This window comes from Calliphora vicina, chromosome 1 (genome assembly GCF_958450345.1).
Source record: "Calliphora vicina chromosome 1, idCalVici1.1, whole genome shotgun sequence".
In the NCBI taxonomy this organism is placed as follows: domain Eukaryota; kingdom Metazoa; phylum Arthropoda; class Insecta; order Diptera; family Calliphoridae; genus Calliphora; species Calliphora vicina.
The window spans coordinates 49,858,618-49,878,641 of NC_088780.1; the positions used below are offsets into that span (position 1 = coordinate 49,858,618).

General features: G+C 31.3%; 2 protein-coding genes across 2 annotated transcripts; both read left to right on the forward strand.

The window, feature by feature from the left end:
- The first annotated feature begins 316 nt into the window (after positions 1 to 316).
- Positions 317 to 5,893, forward strand: LOC135964080 (odorant receptor 83a-like). Its single transcript, XM_065516149.1, has 6 exons — positions 317 to 692; positions 855 to 1,018; positions 1,115 to 1,311; positions 5,132 to 5,414; positions 5,481 to 5,750; positions 5,819 to 5,893. Exons 1-6 carry the CDS (start codon positions 317 to 319, stop codon positions 5,891 to 5,893), a joined length of 1,365 nt encoding a protein of 454 aa, XP_065372221.1.
- A 7,023-nt stretch (positions 5,894 to 12,916) lies between these two features.
- Positions 12,917 to 16,519, forward strand: LOC135949026 (odorant receptor 83a-like). The gene is made up of 6 exons (XM_065498483.1): positions 12,917 to 13,277; positions 13,371 to 13,534; positions 15,484 to 15,683; positions 15,772 to 16,057; positions 16,123 to 16,392; positions 16,457 to 16,519. The coding sequence occupies exons 1-6, from the start codon at positions 12,917 to 12,919 to the stop codon at positions 16,517 to 16,519; spliced, it is 1,344 nt and encodes a 447-aa protein (XP_065354555.1).
- The last annotated feature ends 3,505 nt before the right edge of the window (positions 16,520 to 20,024 follow it).

Sequence of the window (20,024 nt, forward strand, 5' to 3'; positions counted from 1 at the left end):
GACTTTTAGGGTCGCTATTCTATTCCAAAATTGCTGTTGGACAGTGTTTTTATTAATAAAACACTTTTGTTTTACAAATAAGTACCTACTGCCTGTTAAAATAGTTTTTGAATGAAACCTTTTAGTTTAACGCAGTGATAAGAAATAACCAGACATTAAGAAAATGAGGGTAACTAAATGTTTAAACTAAGTATTGAAAAGGTGTTATAACTAATAATTGTTTTAATTTAAATATCAACTAAACAAGAAACCACAGAGATTTAAACACAAAATTGCAGTAATGAATTTTGATATAAGTAAAACTGTAACATTAGACATGGACTGGGAAACGTCTATTAAACGACGAGATCTTTTTAGATTTATACGTTTTATAATGTATTACGCTTACATGCATTCGTTTCATTTGGAACGCTGCTTACCTGAGAACCTGTATGATCTTGGCGTCTTGTTGGAATTAATTTGGGAAATATTTCTCTATTTTGTCGCTATACATATTGTGATATTGTACATGTGCACATTCTATTTGAATTATCACAAGGGAGACCTGGAATTATTGGTTAATTGTGTGATGCAAATAATTATTTATTTATGGAGCATCATTGTGAAAGTGTACTTTCGTCGCTTGCAATCCAAAAGGCTGGAGGATTTAATTGATTTTATAAATTTAAACTACAAAACACGTTCGGCCATTGGTAAGTGCACCTCTACCTCCTATTCAGTCATTCACTCTCAAACGGAAATAAGTATGTATGAATGAATGAATGTATATGTTTAATTTTTAAAATGTCGATGAATGTGTGTTTGTGTGAGTGTATGTGTGTGTAAAAATTACTGAGGGTTTGCACACTTTAAAGGATTTACGTACGTGACTATGGACGATAGTTGGCTCATGGCGTATAACTGGACTAAACGATATGTTTACTGTTGTTTCCTTGGCACCACATTTTGGCTCATTTTACCCATTGCTTATGGCGATCGTAGTCTGCCCTTAGCCTGTTGGTATCCATTCGATTATAAGGTATGTAAAAATGTACCTTTACAATTCATGTGAAATAGCTATGTATCTGTTTAAATTGTATAAACAATTTATTTTATTTCTATCTAATTTTTCAAGCAACCGTTCATTTATGAAACCATGTATTTACTTCAATCTGTTGGCCAAATACAAACGGCAGCTGCATTTTCTGCCTCGAGTGGTTTTTATATGACCTTGTGCATTGTAATATCTGGACAATATGATGTTTTATTTTGCAGTCTAAAGAATATTCTAGCAACTGCTGCTATAAATAGGAAACACAAAATTGAAGTAAGGTATGTAAGGCAGCCATTGCATAACAATTAAAAACTAGTGTTATATTCTGTGTCGAATTGTTTTCCATTTAGTATAAAAACATTTATCTAGTTCTCCCGATTTGTTTAGACTTATATTGTCTATTACTAAAAAGTATATACTGCTAAGTCAGGCGCGGATCCAGAGGGGGTGAAATATGAAATTTCCTCCCAAAACTTAAAAGTTTTCATATAAAAAATGAATAAAAAGAAAAATGTACAACAAATGTGTATGATGTATTGTGGTTCCACTAGTACAAATATGGTTCAAATTTTAAATTCTATGGAGAGGTTTTTTTAAATTTTTTTTTAATTATAATTATAAATTTTTTCAGACGTTTCACCACATAATTAATGATAACTTAAAAAGTTTTAGTCCGATGTTATTAAAATAAAATTAAAAAAGGTGAGAATTAAATATCCTTTAATCCATTTGTATGTATATTGCGTTTCAATCGGCTCAGTAGTTTCGGAGTTATGATAGCAAATTGAAGCAAAAACAAGTAGGAGTGCTATATTCGTCCGTGCCGAATCTTATATACTCTTCACCAAATTATACTTCAAAATACAAATTTTAAATATTTTTAGGTAAACAAAATTTATTTTTTTTCCAAAGTTGTTTGTTTCATTTTTAGTAATCCAAATATAGGTAAAAAATAGGTCAAAAATCGAGGTTGTCCTGGTTTTTTCCTCATATCTCAGCCATTTGTGGACCGATTTTGCTGATTTTAAATAGCAAACTTCTCGAAAGCATGTCTGACAGAATTATTGAAGATTTGGATCCCGAAGATATCTGGGGTCTTCAGAAAATTGATTTCAACAGACAGACAGACGGACATGGCTTAATCGACTCCGCTATCTATAAGGATCCAGAATATATATACTTTATAGGGTCGGAAATGAAAAATGTAGAAATTACAAACGGAATGACAAACTTATATATACCCTTCTCACGAAGGTGAAGGGTATAAATATATTTTTTACATGAAAAAAACTATTTTTTTTGTTTTAAAAAGCTAATTAAAAAACGAAGTTGGCAAAAATTATTCAGAGTTATTACTTTATCGCAAAGCCACATGTAATAGGAACAAAATGAGATATTGATCATAAAAATCGATGGATTCTTTTCGAATTTATTCACAATTAAATGAATTCGCTTATTTTCAAAAATGTTTAGTTTGATATTCATACATAAAATTGAGTAGTTAATGTTCTTCTTTGATTGAATTTTGAAAACATGTACAAATTTTCGTATATGGGGGAATTTCATGTCAACTGAACCAACTTTTGAAATCGATGTCTTCCGATCGTGATGAAATTTTCACCAAGGTTATTCCTATTAGATAGTAATTCAGACATTTTTTTTTTCAACAAGTGTTTTTTCTCATCCATGTAACTAATTACCTATTGTTCTTAGTAAAATGTGTCCCAAATAGCTTGAATAGCTATTTAAAAACAAAAATGTTTTTAATTTTTTTTTTCGAAATCAAAAACTTGTTTGACTTTTTTTTCAAAATGGGCCATTTTTCTCAAAAGAAAGCTTAGATCTTTTCCTTGAAGACCGTTTTGGTCGCTGCGTATTGGATATCTATCTAAATAAATGTTTTGTAACTCAAAACATAAAATTTTTTACTTTTTTCCAAAATTTAAAACTTTGTTGACTTTTTGAAAAAAGTTCGATTTTTCAAAAAAAATTCAAAAAGTTGCATCCCACTTAGCGACCAAAAAGGTCTTCAAGAAGAAAAAGAAAAAGAACTGAGCTTACTTTTGAGCAAAAAAAAAAATTAAAAAAAGGGTCCATTTTAAAAAAAAGTTAGATTGTATATTCCACTCGCCCCCACTAAGCGACCAAAAAGGTCTTCATGGAAAAAACCTTGAAAAATCGAAAACGGCAGACATTTTTCAGATTTATTGCTTTATCGCAAAGCCACATGTAATAGGAACAAAATGAGATATTGATCATATCTATCCGATTTAGTAATTTCATAAACACAGTTACCGCTCTTCATAGTCTTTTCAGTGGAAAATTAAGTTGGATGCTACTTTACTGTACGATCAACATTTTAATGGTGGAGGCTGATTTCTGATCCACAAATAACATTTTCGGGAGCTATGCGTTGATATCTATATATTACATGCTTATTTTGATTAAATTTCGTCTTAATAAGGATATTTATTCTGTGTCTTTTGTGAGAGCTAAGGCCAATTAAAGACTGATTGTCTTCAGTAGTTTGCTAACGATAATTGGCCTGCATTCTCCTTTATGTATGTTGAAAATTTCAAGAGAAGGGTGACGTGTTTGCGATCAAGTGTGCGGATATCACCATATCCGATCCTTAAAGGTGATCGCGTGCATTCTATCGGCTTTTCATTGAACACCCTGAATGAGATAAGTCGAAACGAAGTGTTTCGTAAACTACACAACCATCCAGATAGGTCACCAGCAGCTCATCACCACACCGTAAAATACACACCATTAAACGCCATTAAGAGTTAAACAAAATGTTTCTCAGAGCGCGGTGTTGTCGCCACTCCTATTTAACACCACACATCTCCAGAGGATGTAGCTATCTTGGATAAATACACAACTGCGCGTACCAAACGAAGTCTTCGCAACAAGTCTTCACGAAGGAGGTAAATGTTGGCTTCGTAGTCGATTGAGTTCAATATTCGACTGTTAACCACTTCAAAATTATTGGTGGTCACCATTGACAAAGTAAGTAATGGAACACAATTTGATGTTGGAAAAACATCTTAGCTTCAACAACAACAGCTTGAGTCTCCCTCGAGACATGACTAGAAGGACCCTGCATCGGTGGAGAACTCTTTGAGTAAAGCTACGTTTCCCCACACACCGTAATCGGCACCAAAAACGAAATTCCATACATTTGCACCGAAAAAAAGTTCGTTTCAGAAATCGGCAACGAAAATTGGGAACGAAACGGCACCGATCAGTAACGAAAAACCTATCATTTGGGGTCGGAACGAAAACAACTTCAAGTAGATTATTTTCGGTGCTGTGGGAACGAAATTATTTTAAATATTTTTTGATTTCAAATTTAAAGAAAATCAAAATGAATAGAATAATAAATATTCTTTATTGGAAGAAGAAAAAATAATAGATTTTGTAAAAAATAATGAAATTCTATTTAATTTCCAAATGACAACTTAAAAAATAATTTCCTTTCTGTTTTATGCAACTTAAGAGCAAGTGTTTTTTCTCATCCATGTAACTTATTACCTATTGTTTTTAGCAAAATGTGGCCCAAATAGTTTAAATACATAGCTATTTCTTCAATCTTTCGGAAAAAAAAATTCCAAAAAAAATAAAAAAAATTTTAAACCTTTTGGTGGCTTAGTGGCATGCGAGATGACCCCACTCAGAGAGTTCTCCACCGATCTTGTTGACAAATTGTGTCTGAATTACTATCCAATAGAACTACCTTGGTGCAAATTTCATACCGATCTGAAGACATCGATTTCAAAAGTTGGTTCACTTGACATAAAATCCCCCATATATATCACTAGTTGCCTATTGTAGATTTTATTTTTTCTCTCGTTCTGCAAGCCGCAACCATTGAAGAGTGATTGTAGAACTGTCATTTGTTGCATATCTGTAACAATCTTTGTAACAAATTAGATTAAAATTCATTGATAAATGTCACAATTTTAAACATATTTAGACGAGTTAAATGATATGTTCGTTCTCCTTTCACCAGACATATGATTAGTATGTTTAATACATTTGGAACAAATTTCTCTCAGGGAATACTCATTATGATTTTTTTCTTCTTTGCTATAGGGAACTCTACGTAAAACAGACATTTGCAGCAGCCGAAATCAATGAATTCTATTGTTCCAAGGAAATAACCTGCGATATTGATACTCTAGTTCGCGCTATTAAAAATGGAAAACGACAAGATTTTCACTGCCACTTTCGTAATGCTCTTAAGAAATGTGTTGACCATCATCGCTATATTATGAAGTGTTTAAATAAAATGGAAGACTTCTACAGTCCTATATGGTTTTTCAAAACGGGCCAGGTTGTATCCCTAATGTGTTTGGTGGCATTTGCAGCGGTGAAAGTAAGTGTCAACTTGTAAAACAGATTTTAATTATCACTTCCATTAATAATGCGTTTGTGCTCTTAGACTATCAATGGTAATTCATCATTTATGAAGATTATATCATTGGGACAATATTTGATGTTGGTCGCCTTAGAACTTTTGATTATTTGCTATTTTGGTGAGGTAATTTTCATTAACAGTCAACGATGTGGCGAAGCTCTACTCAGAAGTCCTTGGTACCTTCATATGTGTGAAATGAAATATGATTTCATTTTCTTTGTACTCAATTCCAAGAGGTCATTTCAATTAACAGCTGGCAGAATGTATGCCTTAAATGTTGAATGTTTTAAAAGTGTAAGTATGGATGGCATGATATTAAAAGTGAAAGAACAAACCCTCTCACAAGGATTTTATTTTTACAGATTCTTTCAACAGCTTTCTCATTTTTGACTTTGTTGCAGAATATGGATCAACGTAGAGAAGGAAAACAACACTGAACTGGATTGTTGTGAATATTGTCTTATTGTTGTCATAATGTCGATTCCTCTTACTGTGTGATATTATTGTGAATGATTAAAATAATTTCACTGAATTCTGAAAGTCCTGAAACTCTCTGAGGTTGTAAATAAAATATTTTTTTTTTGTTTTTTTTTTTTTAAATTAAATATGTACTGTAATATTGTAATTATACTAAGTCAATCACATTTTAATTACAATTAAAAAAAAATATTTAATATTTGATGCTTTTGTTGTCTTTATTGAAGCTGATGAATTGACATTAATGGAAATTGAAAATTATTTTACCCTAACATAATTATATAATGAATTACGAATATTGAACATGTGCTACTGACAAGCCAATATTACAAATAAATTATATGTATCTTAAACTGGCCAGGTAAATAACATGTTGTTTGGTTGTTACACAAATGATGTTACAATAAGTAACAATTTATTTAAACTTTGTTACACTTACAATAAAAAGTATTGTTTATGGTCTTAGCACATGATTTATGTGTTTGCAAACCCATACAATGGAAACTTTTCCATATATTCAATTACTATTGTGACCAATTAGTCCTGCGGCTAATACTTCGAGAACTAATTTCCAATATTGATAATCTACCGGAAATTATTTTTTTGGAATTTCTTAAACTCTCTTGCTAACTATTTATCTTGTTATCTTGTTGTCTTGGAATAGTTTTATGAGGTCTTAATCCCAAATGTTGAGTTTTTACTGATAGTAGCTTTAATTCGGCACTAAAATCGTTTACGATCACTGTTTGGAGGCCTGCTCAGCCTTCATATAATAAACATACAAAAATTCTCTTATTGATTATAAAACAATGTAAAATATTCATGTATAAAAGGTATCTCAAATCGACGCATGAAAACACAGTTTTTAAATTGTTACTTTTTATTAAATCATAATAATTATCTTTATTAAGCGAAGCCGGTTTTTGATACATATCAGAGAAGAAAGCCCTTGCGTCAGGTCGAAGTCCGGCAATACAAAACTATTTACTGAGTGAAGCTAGATGAGGAAAGTCATAGTCATTCTTTATTTATTTTAAACTTATAAATAACAAGATTTATTTTCAAGATGAGTTGAATAGGAAAAAACACTAAAATTTTACAACATTTTTTCAAAATTTGGCACAAACTTGAATCCGATAATGGACCTATTCCAAGCCTATTGAATTTGGTTAGAAACGGTCCGTTATCCCCCACAAAACCTAGCCTATTTGGACAGAATCGCTAGCACCCATACAACTGCCTTATCTGAAAATAGTTAGGCTCTCTTTAATATCTTAATTATATAGATATCCAAACCAAAATCAACGAAAATAAGTTTTATTTAAACTAATCTCTCAGTATCAAATTTAGTGCCGATCGATCCATGATTTTCCTACCTCCCATATAAGGAACACCCTCGAAAATTTCATTAATGAGCATAAATCTCTGAAATATGGATTCTGCGCCAAAAGTGCTGCTCATCTTTTGAGGTCAAAAACGAATCTGTTCCAAAATGAAGTATATCTCAGAGAGAGCGTTCTGCTTCGATCGAAACAAACAGTATTCGGATTGGGCAAGGTATAGACTAGTTTTTGACAGGTATTGCATAATGTGGCCGAGCGTTGTCATGATGGAATATTACGGTTTCATGTCTGGCCGCATATTTTGGGCGTTTTTCGGTAATGGCTCGCCCCAAACGAATCAGTTGCGTTCGGAACAGATTCCATGTGATGGTCATTCCAGATTTCAGCAGCTCATAATAGATTTATAGAGCAGTGCCTATAAATACACTGCAGTATTGTTTAACCATTATGCACTCTACATGCTGAAAGCTGCCACTGGCCAGAATGGTCAATGTTGCAACAAGCTGCAATATGGGTGGTACAAACGTCGACATATGACCAGAAATGCTTAATTCGGATAGAACATATTTAAAAGCTTCTTTTGATAGTCGAAAACATCTTAAAAATCGTAGGGCGATTATAATTCTCATGACCCCAACCATATTTAATGCAACTCAATTTGAAAACAAATGACATTCTACAATAGAAGTCCAGTACTCTATAGATACTCGATTAATCATATCCAACATGATAAAGCTGGTGTATTCTTTGACATAAATTAAGTTTTAATTTTCATATTTCACAAACTGTTAATAAGGCCAATAGGGTATTAGGTTTCATCAAACGCTGGAGGAAAATAATTTGATAATCCGTATATGACAAGGATTATCAGATCCATATAAAGAAAATTTAATCCGCCAAAAAACAATTTCATTTATTTTGTATTCGCAAACTTTCATCCCACCATTAATTCCTGCTTCGCTAAATCGAATTCTTAGGTCCGAATTACATCCTTCAGCAAAGTATACTTTAAGATAAAGATTAAATCAAAACTATATATATAAAAATGGAATGGTCCATGTATGTAATGACATCACGTGAGAATGGCTGGAGCGATTTATTCGATTCGAAATTTTCAGGAGATGGTTTGTAAAGAAAAAAAATTCACAAATTTAGAAATTTTATTTTTTTTATATTGCAGTCTTATCACTTCTCACTTTCCTTAATAAGAGACATTTTTCGGAGAAACTTGAAGAACTAACATTGGTAAATAGCTACCGAGCTAAGCCTGGGCGGTAATCTAGTCTATATATATAAAAATTAAATGGTCCATGTATGTAATGTCATCACGTGAGAACGGCTGGAGCGATTTGGCTGATTATATTCGATTCGAAATTTTCATGAGATGGTTGTAAAGAAAAACAAGTAAGAGTACTATATTCGGCCGGGCCGAATCTTAAATACCCTCCACCTAAATATGATGGTATAACAACAGAAATAATATAACAATTGTTAGAAAGACTAGTTTACGCAGAAGATATTTTATTTCAATTGTACAAGAAATTGTATCTAATTCAGCAATTTACAATTGAAATTCCTAATAGAACGTATGAAATTTAACAAATTATATACTTAATAATTAGTTAATACGTTTGGATCAAAATTTTTCCTTGTTAACCTCAAGTGAAGAAACAGAGTATAAACAAGTAAGAGTGCTATATTCGGCTATGCCGAATCTTATATACCCTTCACCTTTGTTGTGGATGCATTATTATTTTTTATAATTAATATATATGTATGTACATTGCCCACTTTCAGCGTACAGCATCCTAAATTTATCAAGAACACAAAAAACAACAACGCCAAACGAAACAAAACACCAAAAGAAAAAACAAAAACAAAATACGCAAGCCAATGAAACCAACACACATCCAAACATACGTTTAATTGTTTAAAAAACAACAACGCCAAAAGAAACAAAACACAAAAGAAAAACAAAATACGCAAAACATGCACATCCAAACATACGATTTGTTGCTGTTTTGTCAAAAAAACCAACACACAACCAAACAAACGTTTAGTTGTATAAAAAACAACAACAACGCCAAAAGAAACAAAACACAAAAAAAAACAAAATACGCAAAGCTTGCACATCCAACCATACGTTTTGTTGTTTTTTTGTCAAAGCATGCAATACATTGTGTTTTTTGATGAAATTTTCTGAGGTTGTCTCGGATTTTTGCTCATATCTCCGTTATTTATGGACGGATTTTGCTGATTTTAAATAGCAAAATTCTCGAAAGTATGTCTGACAGAATTGTTGAAGATTTGGATCCCGGAGATATCTGGGGCCTTCAGAAAATTGATTTCAACAGACAGACAGACAGACAGACAGACAGACGGACAGACAGACAGACAGACAGACAGACAGACAGACAGACGGACATGGCTTAATCGACTCCGCTATCTATAAGGATCCAGAATATATATACTTTATAGGGTCGGAAATGAAAAATGTAGAAATTACAAACGGAATGACAAACTTATATATACCCTTCTCACGAAGCTGAAGGGTATACAAATATATTTGGTATAATTTCAAAATATTGGGTTGTGGGACTTATATGGGAGCTATGACCTATTGTGATTTGATTGTCATAAAATATTTTAACGTGATTTTTATGTACTTATATGGGTGCTGTGGCCAATTATTTACCGATATTCACAAAATTCAGTATTATGATTTTTGAATACAAATTACTGATCTGTGTACTATTTTTGTTCAATATATGGAAGCTATGACCTATTATAGTCCTAAGTATTTGAGGGCTATTTTTGTAGAATTTCATATAAACAACGTTATTAAGAAAAGTTGACCTTATATGGAAGCTATGCCGAATTATGGACCAATATTTAATAAATCTTGTAGTATGATTCTTGGATACAAATTACTGATTGGTGAAAATTTTTTTTTCAGTACAGATTTTTTTGGATATTTGTGCAGGTTAATGTGTTTTCCTGAAGTGGTTCTTATATATAGGCTATGACCAATTATGGGCCTATCATCACAAAATTTGGTACATCGATTTTTGTATATATTGAATAAATTTGTTTCGAATTTCAACCTGATTTTCGGGAGTGGACCTTATATGGGAGCTATGGTTAATTATGGACCGATATTCAAAAAATTCAGAAGTGTGATTACTGGATAAAAATTACTGATCTGTGCGTTATTTCATTTTGATATCGATAAGTTTCAAATATTTTTTAAGGTTAATATCTTTTTCGGAAATGGGCCTTATAGGGGAGCTATGACCAATTATCGGTCAATCTGCATACAATTTAGTACAGTGATTTCTATGTATATGAGTATTATTTTTGTCGGATTTTAACATGATAAAGGTATTTATAAGAGATTTATGAGTACTTAACTGTTTTTCGGAAGTGGACCTTATATGGGAGCTATGGTCAAATATGGACCGATATTCACAAAATCCTGTAGTATGATTTCTAAATATAAATTATGGATCCTTGTAAAATTTTGTTTTGATATTGATATTTTTTAGATATTTATGTAGGTTATTGTGTTTTTCGGAAGTGGTCCTTATATGGGAGCTATAACCAATTATCGGCCGATCTTCATAGAATTAGGTACAGCGATTTTGGTATATATGGGGAATATTTATGACGAATTTCAACTAAATAGCGCTATTTATAAGACATTTATGCTTATTTAAGTGATTTTCGGAAATGAACTTTATATGGGGGCTACGGTCAAATATGGGCCGATCCACAAAAAATGTCGTGTTGTAATTTTTTTAGGAACGAAACTTATTTTTCCTGAATGTTGTGTGGATACTGCAATTTTGTAGGCATTTACAGACCATAGAACCATATTTCGGCAAGAAATTTTTATGGGGGCTAGGAGAAATAATGGACCGATTCTTATAATTTTCGCCAGAGTTAGTCCCTTTAACATGAAAATAACGTGTGTAAAATTTTATGGTATTATCTGCAATATATTTGCACAAATAACGAAACTATGTTAAAATTATCAAGTTTTTTTTTAGGTTGTCTCACATTTTGGTTCACAACTCTGGTTCCACTGAACCGCTTTTGCTGATTTTCAATACCAAACTGCTTAGGAGAACAATAAGCATTTTTTTTTTGTAAGTCTAGCAATTTTGTTTGCCTATTTTGGACGTTAGCGTGTTTTACACAGACAGACAGACGGACATGGCTCAATCGAATTAGAATTTCATAAGGATCAATAATATATATACTTTGTTGGGTCTCAGATGAATATTTCTCTGGTGGTGGAGGGTATACAAATTAAAAAATTACGGCTAAAACCGGCTTTTTTGAGTCCAATCAACTGTAATAAAAAAGCCCCTAAAGTATGCAGTACAGTTTATTATAAAAAACAAGTAATGACCAATCCCCATAAAATAATGTGACATGACTTCTGTATATATGAAACCTATTTGTGTTGAATTTAATTTGAATAACAACACTTTTAAGAAATCTATACTCATTAAAATTATTTTTCGAAGTGGACATTATATGGGAGCTATAACTAATTATGTGACTTTGACATTACTTTTGTATATATATAAATTATTTGTATTGAATTCTATTGGAACACGAACATTTTTAAGAGATTTATGCTAGTTAAAGTGATTTTCGCAAGTGGGCCTATATGGCAGCTATGACTAATTATGGACCGATCATCACAAAATTTGGTGAGGCGAGTTCGGCTTATATAATTATTTTTGCTGAATTTGGTTTGGATATCTATATAACTGAGATATATATGTGAGCTTAACTATTAGTTTGATTACAAGGTTTACATGGACGGACGGACGGACATCGCTTAATCGAAAGTGATCCTGAGCATTTAGGTATATTTTAAGATGGGTGCTGGGACAATATACATTAGCACTAACCCAATATACTCTTCCCACTATGGTGGTGTAGGATATAAAGAGAAACCGTAAGAAACAAAATATTGTGTTATAAAATATTTTTCCCGAAATAGACCCAATGTTTGCCCTAATTTCTAAGCCGTTATATACATTCGGCTTAAACAATAAGTTTCCCGAAATTTAATCATTGTTGGAAAGGTCTTTAAAATATCTATCATTTGATATCTATATTGTCTATTATATTACAGAAAGTCGTGGCATTTCCATATATCTCATGGGCCGATTTTACCTATTTTATATACCAACCGAACCAGGACTATATACGATATATCCATGTTTGTAAATTATTTCTCTCCGGAAACGTAGCTATATATATATATAAGATCCGGAAACGATCTTATACATATATGTATATACGTTAGGGAGTTGCAACTAAAAAATGTGGTAAGTACAAAAGGAATCACAAACTTACTACTCATGGTGAAGTGTATACAAATTATATGTTGACAACAGTGCCAATTATTGATACAGATAAAGGTTAAATTATGTTATTTATTATTTATCGAAACTATGCACAATGTCAATTACTCTTCATCTATCGATATTCCATATTATTACCTCCCACTTTGTAATGCACAAATATCCAATAAAACCAGACCCCACTGGAATGAAAAACTTTAGTAGTCAATATTTAAACTAGGAGTTGGTCGCGCCATCAAAGCAAATAAACTTAAATATGCTTAAACGTCAGGATCTCTTTAAATACATACGCCGCACTATGTACTGTGCTGACATGCATCCTATGCACTTGGAACGACAGCTGCCGCATTATTATAGGAACCTAGGAATTTTGCTGGAATTAATATATGAAATATTTCTTTACTTTGTCACCACCCACATTGCGATTTTGTACATTTGCACGATGTATTTGAATTATCAACAGGGTGATTTGGAACTGTTGGTCAATAGTTTAATGCAAACAATTATTTATTTATGGACCATCGTTATGAAATTGTATTTTCGTCGCTGGCAACCAAAAAGACTGAAAGATTTAATGGATTTTATAAATTTCAAGTACAAAACAAGATCGGCCATTGGTAAGTTAGGTAATTAATTGATTCAATCATTCAAGTAGCCATATTAATGTTACTGTGTTCATTGTTTATTTCTCTTTTTCCATGCCACAAAAGGTTTCACGTACGTGACTATGGACGATACTTTGGCCATGTCGAATAAATGGATTAAATGGTATCTCTACAGTTGTTATTTGTGCGCCATATTTTGGCTTATTCTGCCCATAACATACGGTGATCGTAGTCTACCATTAACCTGTTGGTATCCATTCGATTATAAGGTACTTATGAAATATTGATGCAATTTTAGGAAAACGAAAAGTAGTTCAAAACATGTAGTCTGTGCTAAAATTGGTCATTCCCACCGATCAAAAATAAAATTGGCTTCAATTAATCTGGGATCACTAATATTTCCCAAGACATAACAAGAGACAAAAGCAAAAAATACAATTGGCTGTATTTTCTAAAATGGTGGTTTAATCGAGAAAAGCTCGATAATCCGAGATCAGTAATATTTTCCTCTCAAAGTCATCAGAAATCGATTTTTCTTCAAAAAGCTAAAATTGTAATTTAATAAACGGAGGTCCTTTTTCACTTTATTATACCTATCACCATTAGTGTCATTTCCATATTTTTCCTTTGCTACCCCACAAAAATATATATATTCTAGGTCGTTATAGATAGTGTAATCGATACTGCCATATCCGTCTGACCGTCTGTATGTTGAAATCAACTTTCCGTAGCCCCCAAATATCTTACATGATTCATACATCAATATATCCGCTATAGACCCGATTGCTGATCGGCCCGGAAATGGCTGAGATATAAGAAAACAAGTAAGAGAACTATATTCGGCTGTGCCGATTCTTATATACCCTTCACCAAACTAAACTTATTTTTTTTAATTGTTTAGGAAAATTAGAAAAAAAAATTTTTTCAAAATTGTTTTTGAAAATTAAAAAAAAAATTTTTTTTTTTCTAAATTTTGTAAAAAAATTTTATACCCTTTTTTAAATTTGTTTAAAATTTTTTTTTTTTTAATTGAAAAAAAATTCACAAATTACTATAGCCTTATATACATCGTTGCAATACACTTTGAAATATCAATCATTAGATATCCATATTGTCTATATTAATGCCTTAGTAATCCAGATATAGATCAAAAATAGGCCAAAACTCGGTTTTTTCCTTATATCTCAGCCATTTGTGAGCCGATTTTCTCGATTTTATAGCAACCGAGCCTGAAGAAATCTCGATATATTGATGTATCAATCATGTTTGTAAGTTATTTGGGGGCTATGGAAAGTTGATTTCAACATAAAGACGGATAGACGGACATGGATATATCGATTTCGCTATCTATAATGATCCTGAATATAGGTATATACTTTGTAGGGTCGCAAATGAAAAATGTAGAAATTACAAACTTAGGGTATAACAAGTAAGAGAGCTATATTCGGCTGTGCCGAATCTTATAAACCCTTCACCAAATTATACTTAAAAATATTTTTTTTAAATACTTTTATTTAACAAAATTGCAGAATCTAAATAGAAATACAATGGCGGTTCAATAAGTCCGTGACTTTTTTAATGAAACACATATTTTTTAATAAAAAATCATTTTAATTTTCAACATAGCATCCTTTGAGCTCTTTTTATCCCTTCCAAAAAATAAGATTTGTCGAGGTCATCAATGACCGATTCACCCCGATAAACCCACTGTTTTGACTGATGTTTGGTCTCTGCTGTCTCTTTTGCGATGTTCTGGTTGATTGTGAGCAAACGCGGCACCCATCTTGCGGAAAGCTTTCTCATTCAAAATTGAAACCACTGAGCCATGGCTTTCACAATCTTTCGCACTTTCAATCTTTCAGAGTAGCGATCCTATAATTCTGAAAGATCATGCTGAGTTGAACATTTTCTTTTTAATAAACTTATAGTCCAGTGGGTCAAAGTTTAACTTTTTGATAGAACGAAGCTTTATATTAAATGAAAAAAATTTTGTAAGTTAATGTCTGAGAGAATTCTTATTGTCAGAGTTTTATTGTGGAATTTATGGAGATCATTTTTGTGAAAGGTCATAACTCATTAACTCCTCTCTTTAAAGATCAATTTGAGAAAATCAAAAAAAATCCTTTCAAGAAAGTATTAAAATATTCCAGAATCTAAATGCCAATACATTTAAGTTTAACAATTTATTAATTTTTGTATGTTAATTTCACATTTCTAGCAACCGGTAATTTATGAAATCTTGTATTTTCTTCAATCTGTTGGTCAAATACAAGTAGCAGCAGCTTTTTCTGCCTCCAGTGGTTTTCATATGGTCTTAAGCATTCTAATATCTGGACAATACGATATTTTATTTTGTAGTTTGAAGAATATTTTAGCAACTGTGGCTATAAATCGAAATGCAACAAAAATGGATTTGAGGTAAGAAATTCTTAATTTGTACCTAGGTTCCAATTACCTCATTCGTGATCGAGTAAAATTTTTATGTCTTCCTTTTTCCTCCAATTAGCATGCTCTACGAGCTACAGGAATTTGGAATAGATGAAATAAATGAATACTATTGCTCCAAGGAAATAACCTGTGATGTGAACACTCTAGTTAAAAACAAAATAACATATGAAGAACGACATGATTTCCGCCACCACTTTCGAAATGCATTTAAAAACTGTACTGATCATCATCATTATATTGTAAAGTGTTTAAAGAAAATGGATGATTTCTACAGTCCCATATGGTTTTTCAAAACCGGAGAGGTGATATTCTTAATGTGTTTGGTTGCATTTGTATCGGTTAAAGTAAGTTCATGCCTTCCAAATATCCTATAGAACCTAACAAAAAAAAGTATTATTTTTATACTTAGTCAACCACTGCCAATTCATCGTTTATGAAGATTTTATCATTGGGTCAATATTTGCTCTTGGTCGCCGTGGAAATGCTGGTAATTTGCTATTTCGGTGAAATCATTTACATGAATAGTCAACGCTGTGGCGATGCTCTTTTGAGAAGTCCTTGGTACATTCATATGACTGAAATGAAATGTGATTTCGTTATATTTCTGCTCAATACGAAAAAACCATTTCAGTTGTCGGCTGGCAAAATGTATGCCTTAAATATTGAACTATTCAAAAGTGTAAGTGTGATGAAATGAAATTTAATGTGAACGCTTCCCACAAGGATTTTTACTATACTTGCAGATTATGACGACAGCATTCTCATTTTTGACTTTCTTGCAAAACATGGATGAAAGTAATGAATAAAAATATTTTTAAGCTGGAATAAAGAAATTATTTTGTTGAACTAAAAAACTCGTTTTTTCAATAGAGATATTAGAACCAAAAACCTGAATAGTTCTCTAACACAAAGTGCAGATGTTCCTCTGATCTTCAAAACAAAAATTCGGATAATAATAATCACATAACTTGTGCATAACTTTCACCTTCCTTTCTTTCTCATAAGATGGAAATGAAAATAACTTATCGTATTTATAACCAACATTTTTTTCTTTATTTGTAGAATAAACCTTAATTTTATACCCTTCACCTTCGTGAAAAGGCTATATATAAGTATGTCATTCCGTTTGTAATTTCCACAATATAATTTTCCGACCCTATAAAGTATACATATATATTCTGAATCCTTATAGATAGCGAAGTCGATTAAGCCATGTCCGTCTGTCTGTTGAAATCAATTTTCTGAAGACCCCTGATATCTTCGGGATCCAAATCTTCAATAATTCTGTCAGACATGCTTTCGAGAAGTTTCCTATTTAAAATCAGCTAAATCGGTCCACAAATGGCTGAGATATAAGGAAAAAACCAAGACAACCTCGATTTTTGACTTATATCTGGATTACTAAGTCGTTAATATAGACAATATGGATATCTAATGATAGATATTTCAAAGACCTTGGCAACGACGTATATAAGACCATAGTAATTTGGACCTACAATGGGTCAAAATCGGAATAAATATTTTTTATCGCGAATTTTTTTTTCACAAAAAAAAAATTTAAATATTAAAAAAAGATGGAAATTTTAAAAAAAAATTATTATCAACAATTCGAAAAAGTTTTTTTTCCAAAAAAAGAAAAAAACAACTTTTGAAAAAATTTGTTTACCTAAAAATATTTAAAATTTTTATTTTGAAGTATAATTTGGTGAAGGGTATATAAGATTCGGTACAGCCTAATATAGCTCTCTTACTTGTTTTTATTAAAAATATTTTTGTAAAAAAAGTACCAATCAAGACCCCTTATATGTTCAAATTTCAAAAAAGTACCAAAATCCATTTGACATTTTTTTAGAAAGACAATAATTCCGTTCAAATTTAATTTCCGAGATATGGGATACAAAAAAATAAAAAAAATGGGTTTTAGCTCGATTTATCCCCTTAAAAGTATAACCATCAAAAAGTTCAACACACACCTGTCCACTTTTTTTTCCATAAATTCTGATTAAGTTGGATATTTTTGTGCTAGCTTTATTAGTTCCGGAGATGTAGAGATACCGATTTTACCCGACGCCGTTTATAAATACTGTTAATAGAAGACGAAGAATTGAATTTTGTCGACAACATTTGAACAAAGACATTTCATTCAGGAAGTCCGTTATTTTTGCGGATGAAAGCAAATATAACCTTTTCAGGTCTGATAGGAAGTCTTGTGTTTGGAGAAATCCATAAATAACGGTCTTCCTGAATGAAATGTCTTTGTTCAAATGTTGTCGACAAAACTCGATTCTTCGTCTTCTATTAATAGTATTTATAAACGGATTATTATTATTTTCAACTTTGGAGCACTTAAATTGGGTTTTTCTTTAACTTTACGGACAATCCATATCTTATCTGCATTATTAAATAGTTTATTTGGCGCAGATCTACCCTTATCGTCTATTCTATTTTCGTTGCGAAACCTTTCTATAATGTGCTGGACAGTTGAGGAACTAATTGCAACAATTTCAAAAATTTATCGTTGGATTTTGCACTGTTTCAAATGACGAATAGCGTCTTTTCTTTTCTCAACTGAAGTTTGTTTTCCCATTTTAAAATTTAAAATCTTTTCAACTTCTTTTTATAAAAATTCTTTAAAAATGACCTTAGCTTAGCGCCTAAACAGAAAAAAATGCTTTGCACCGTTATTTCATTATCAGAGAATTTATAAAATATACTGCATCATTTATGCTGTGAGTTTATTTTAACGAGAAAATTATTTTTTCATTAATATTTCTTCAATTAGATTGGTTTTTGTTATTTTTTCTTCCTCAGCATTATAACAGGACATATATCATTACATTTTATATAAAATTTGATTGATAAATTGAATGAACTTTGAATAATTTTCGGTTTTGTAAAATAATTTTACCTGCATCAAATAACCTGTGAGTCACTGTACAAAGGTAGGTAGGTCGCTTAGTGGGATGCGAGTTGGATATCTATCAAAATAAACATTACTTAAATTAAAAAAAATAAAATCTTTGACTTTTTTTTTCAAAATGTACTTTTTTTGCTCAAAAAAAGGCTTTGGTGGCTTAGTGTTATGCGAATTGGAACTGTTGACTTTTTTTCAAAATGGACCCTTTTTTATTTTTTGTGTTTTTCATTGTCTCAAATGTTTATATTGTTTTTTTCTGAATTTCTATTCCTGTTAGATTTTGTAATAAATCGTAACAATTTTAAGGTTTTAAATAGACCAATTATTCACGCTCATTTGTATTTAAATAATAACACTTATTTTTCACTGACATTTAAATTATATGTTTATTAACAAAAGCACGCTCTAAAATAATTGATTTTTAATAGTAAATAGTGCAAACATGTGTTTTTTTTTTTTCTGCTGACAGTGACGCTGAATTCATGAGATTCCTTTATCAACTTTAATATATACAAGCCTGTCACAGAATTCCATTCCGATCGAAAATGGAATTAATTCCGCATTTTGCTTCTTCAGAAAAAGTAAAACGAAAATTTCGTTCGGAATGAAACCATTTTCAGTTTTCAAAGTGGAATTGATATTAGTTTGAAATTATTTGGTTTTCTAATATTTTTAATCAATTTTTGTACACAAATGTGAAGACATTTGTTTTAATATGAAAAACGCTGTCAAATTAAAATCAGAAATCCAAAATTATTAAATATTTTTGGAATTAATAAATTACACAGAATCTGAAGAACCTAAAACCGATCGGAATAAAAACAACGGAATTGAAACCATTCCGAACAAAATGTGTGACAGACCTGATAGTATTCGTGCAAGCTTTTCAGGCCTGTCACACATTTTGTTCGGAATGGTTTCAATTCCGTAGTTTTTATTCCGGTCGATATCGTTTTAGGTTCTTCAGATTCCGTGTAATTTATTAATTCCAAAAATATTTAATAATTCTATATTTCTGATTTAAATTTCACAACATTTTTTAAATTAATACAAAAAGGAAGCTTTTGGTACAAAAATTAATTAAAATTTTTGAAAAACAAACAATAACAAAGAAATATTAATTCCACTTTGAAAACTGAAAGTGGTTTCATTCTGAAAGAAATTTTCGTTTTACTTTTCCTGAAGAAGGAAAATACGGAATTAATTCAAATTTCGATCGGAATGGAATTATGTGACAGGCCTGTTTATTGTGTTACAGTGATTTTAATTTTTTAAGTTTGAGTGCTCATAACTTTTGATAATCAGGAAAGATTTGGATCAGTTATTAGCAAAAAAAAACTGACCAAGGTAGGTAAATAAAATAAAATTTTACTTTTCAAATACTAATAACTCGT

Coding starts and splice junctions, on each gene's coding strand:
- LOC135964080 (XM_065516149.1), top strand. CDS start 317: ATGGACTGGGAAACGTCTATTAAACGACGAGATCTTTTTAGATTTATA. Junction 693..854: donor CAAAACACGTTCGGCCATTG/GTAAGTGCACCT, acceptor CACACTTTAAAG/GATTTACGTACGTGACTATG. Junction 1,312..5,131: donor AAACACAAAATTGAAGTAAG/GTATGTAAGGCA, acceptor TCTTTGCTATAG/GGAACTCTACGTAAAACAGA.
- LOC135949026 (XM_065498483.1), top strand. CDS start 12,917: ATGCTTAAACGTCAGGATCTCTTTAAATACATACGCCGCACTATGTAC. Junction 13,278..13,370: donor CAAAACAAGATCGGCCATTG/GTAAGTTAGGTA, acceptor ATGCCACAAAAG/GTTTCACGTACGTGACTATG. Junction 15,684..15,771: donor GCAACAAAAATGGATTTGAG/GTAAGAAATTCT, acceptor TCCTCCAATTAG/CATGCTCTACGAGCTACAGG.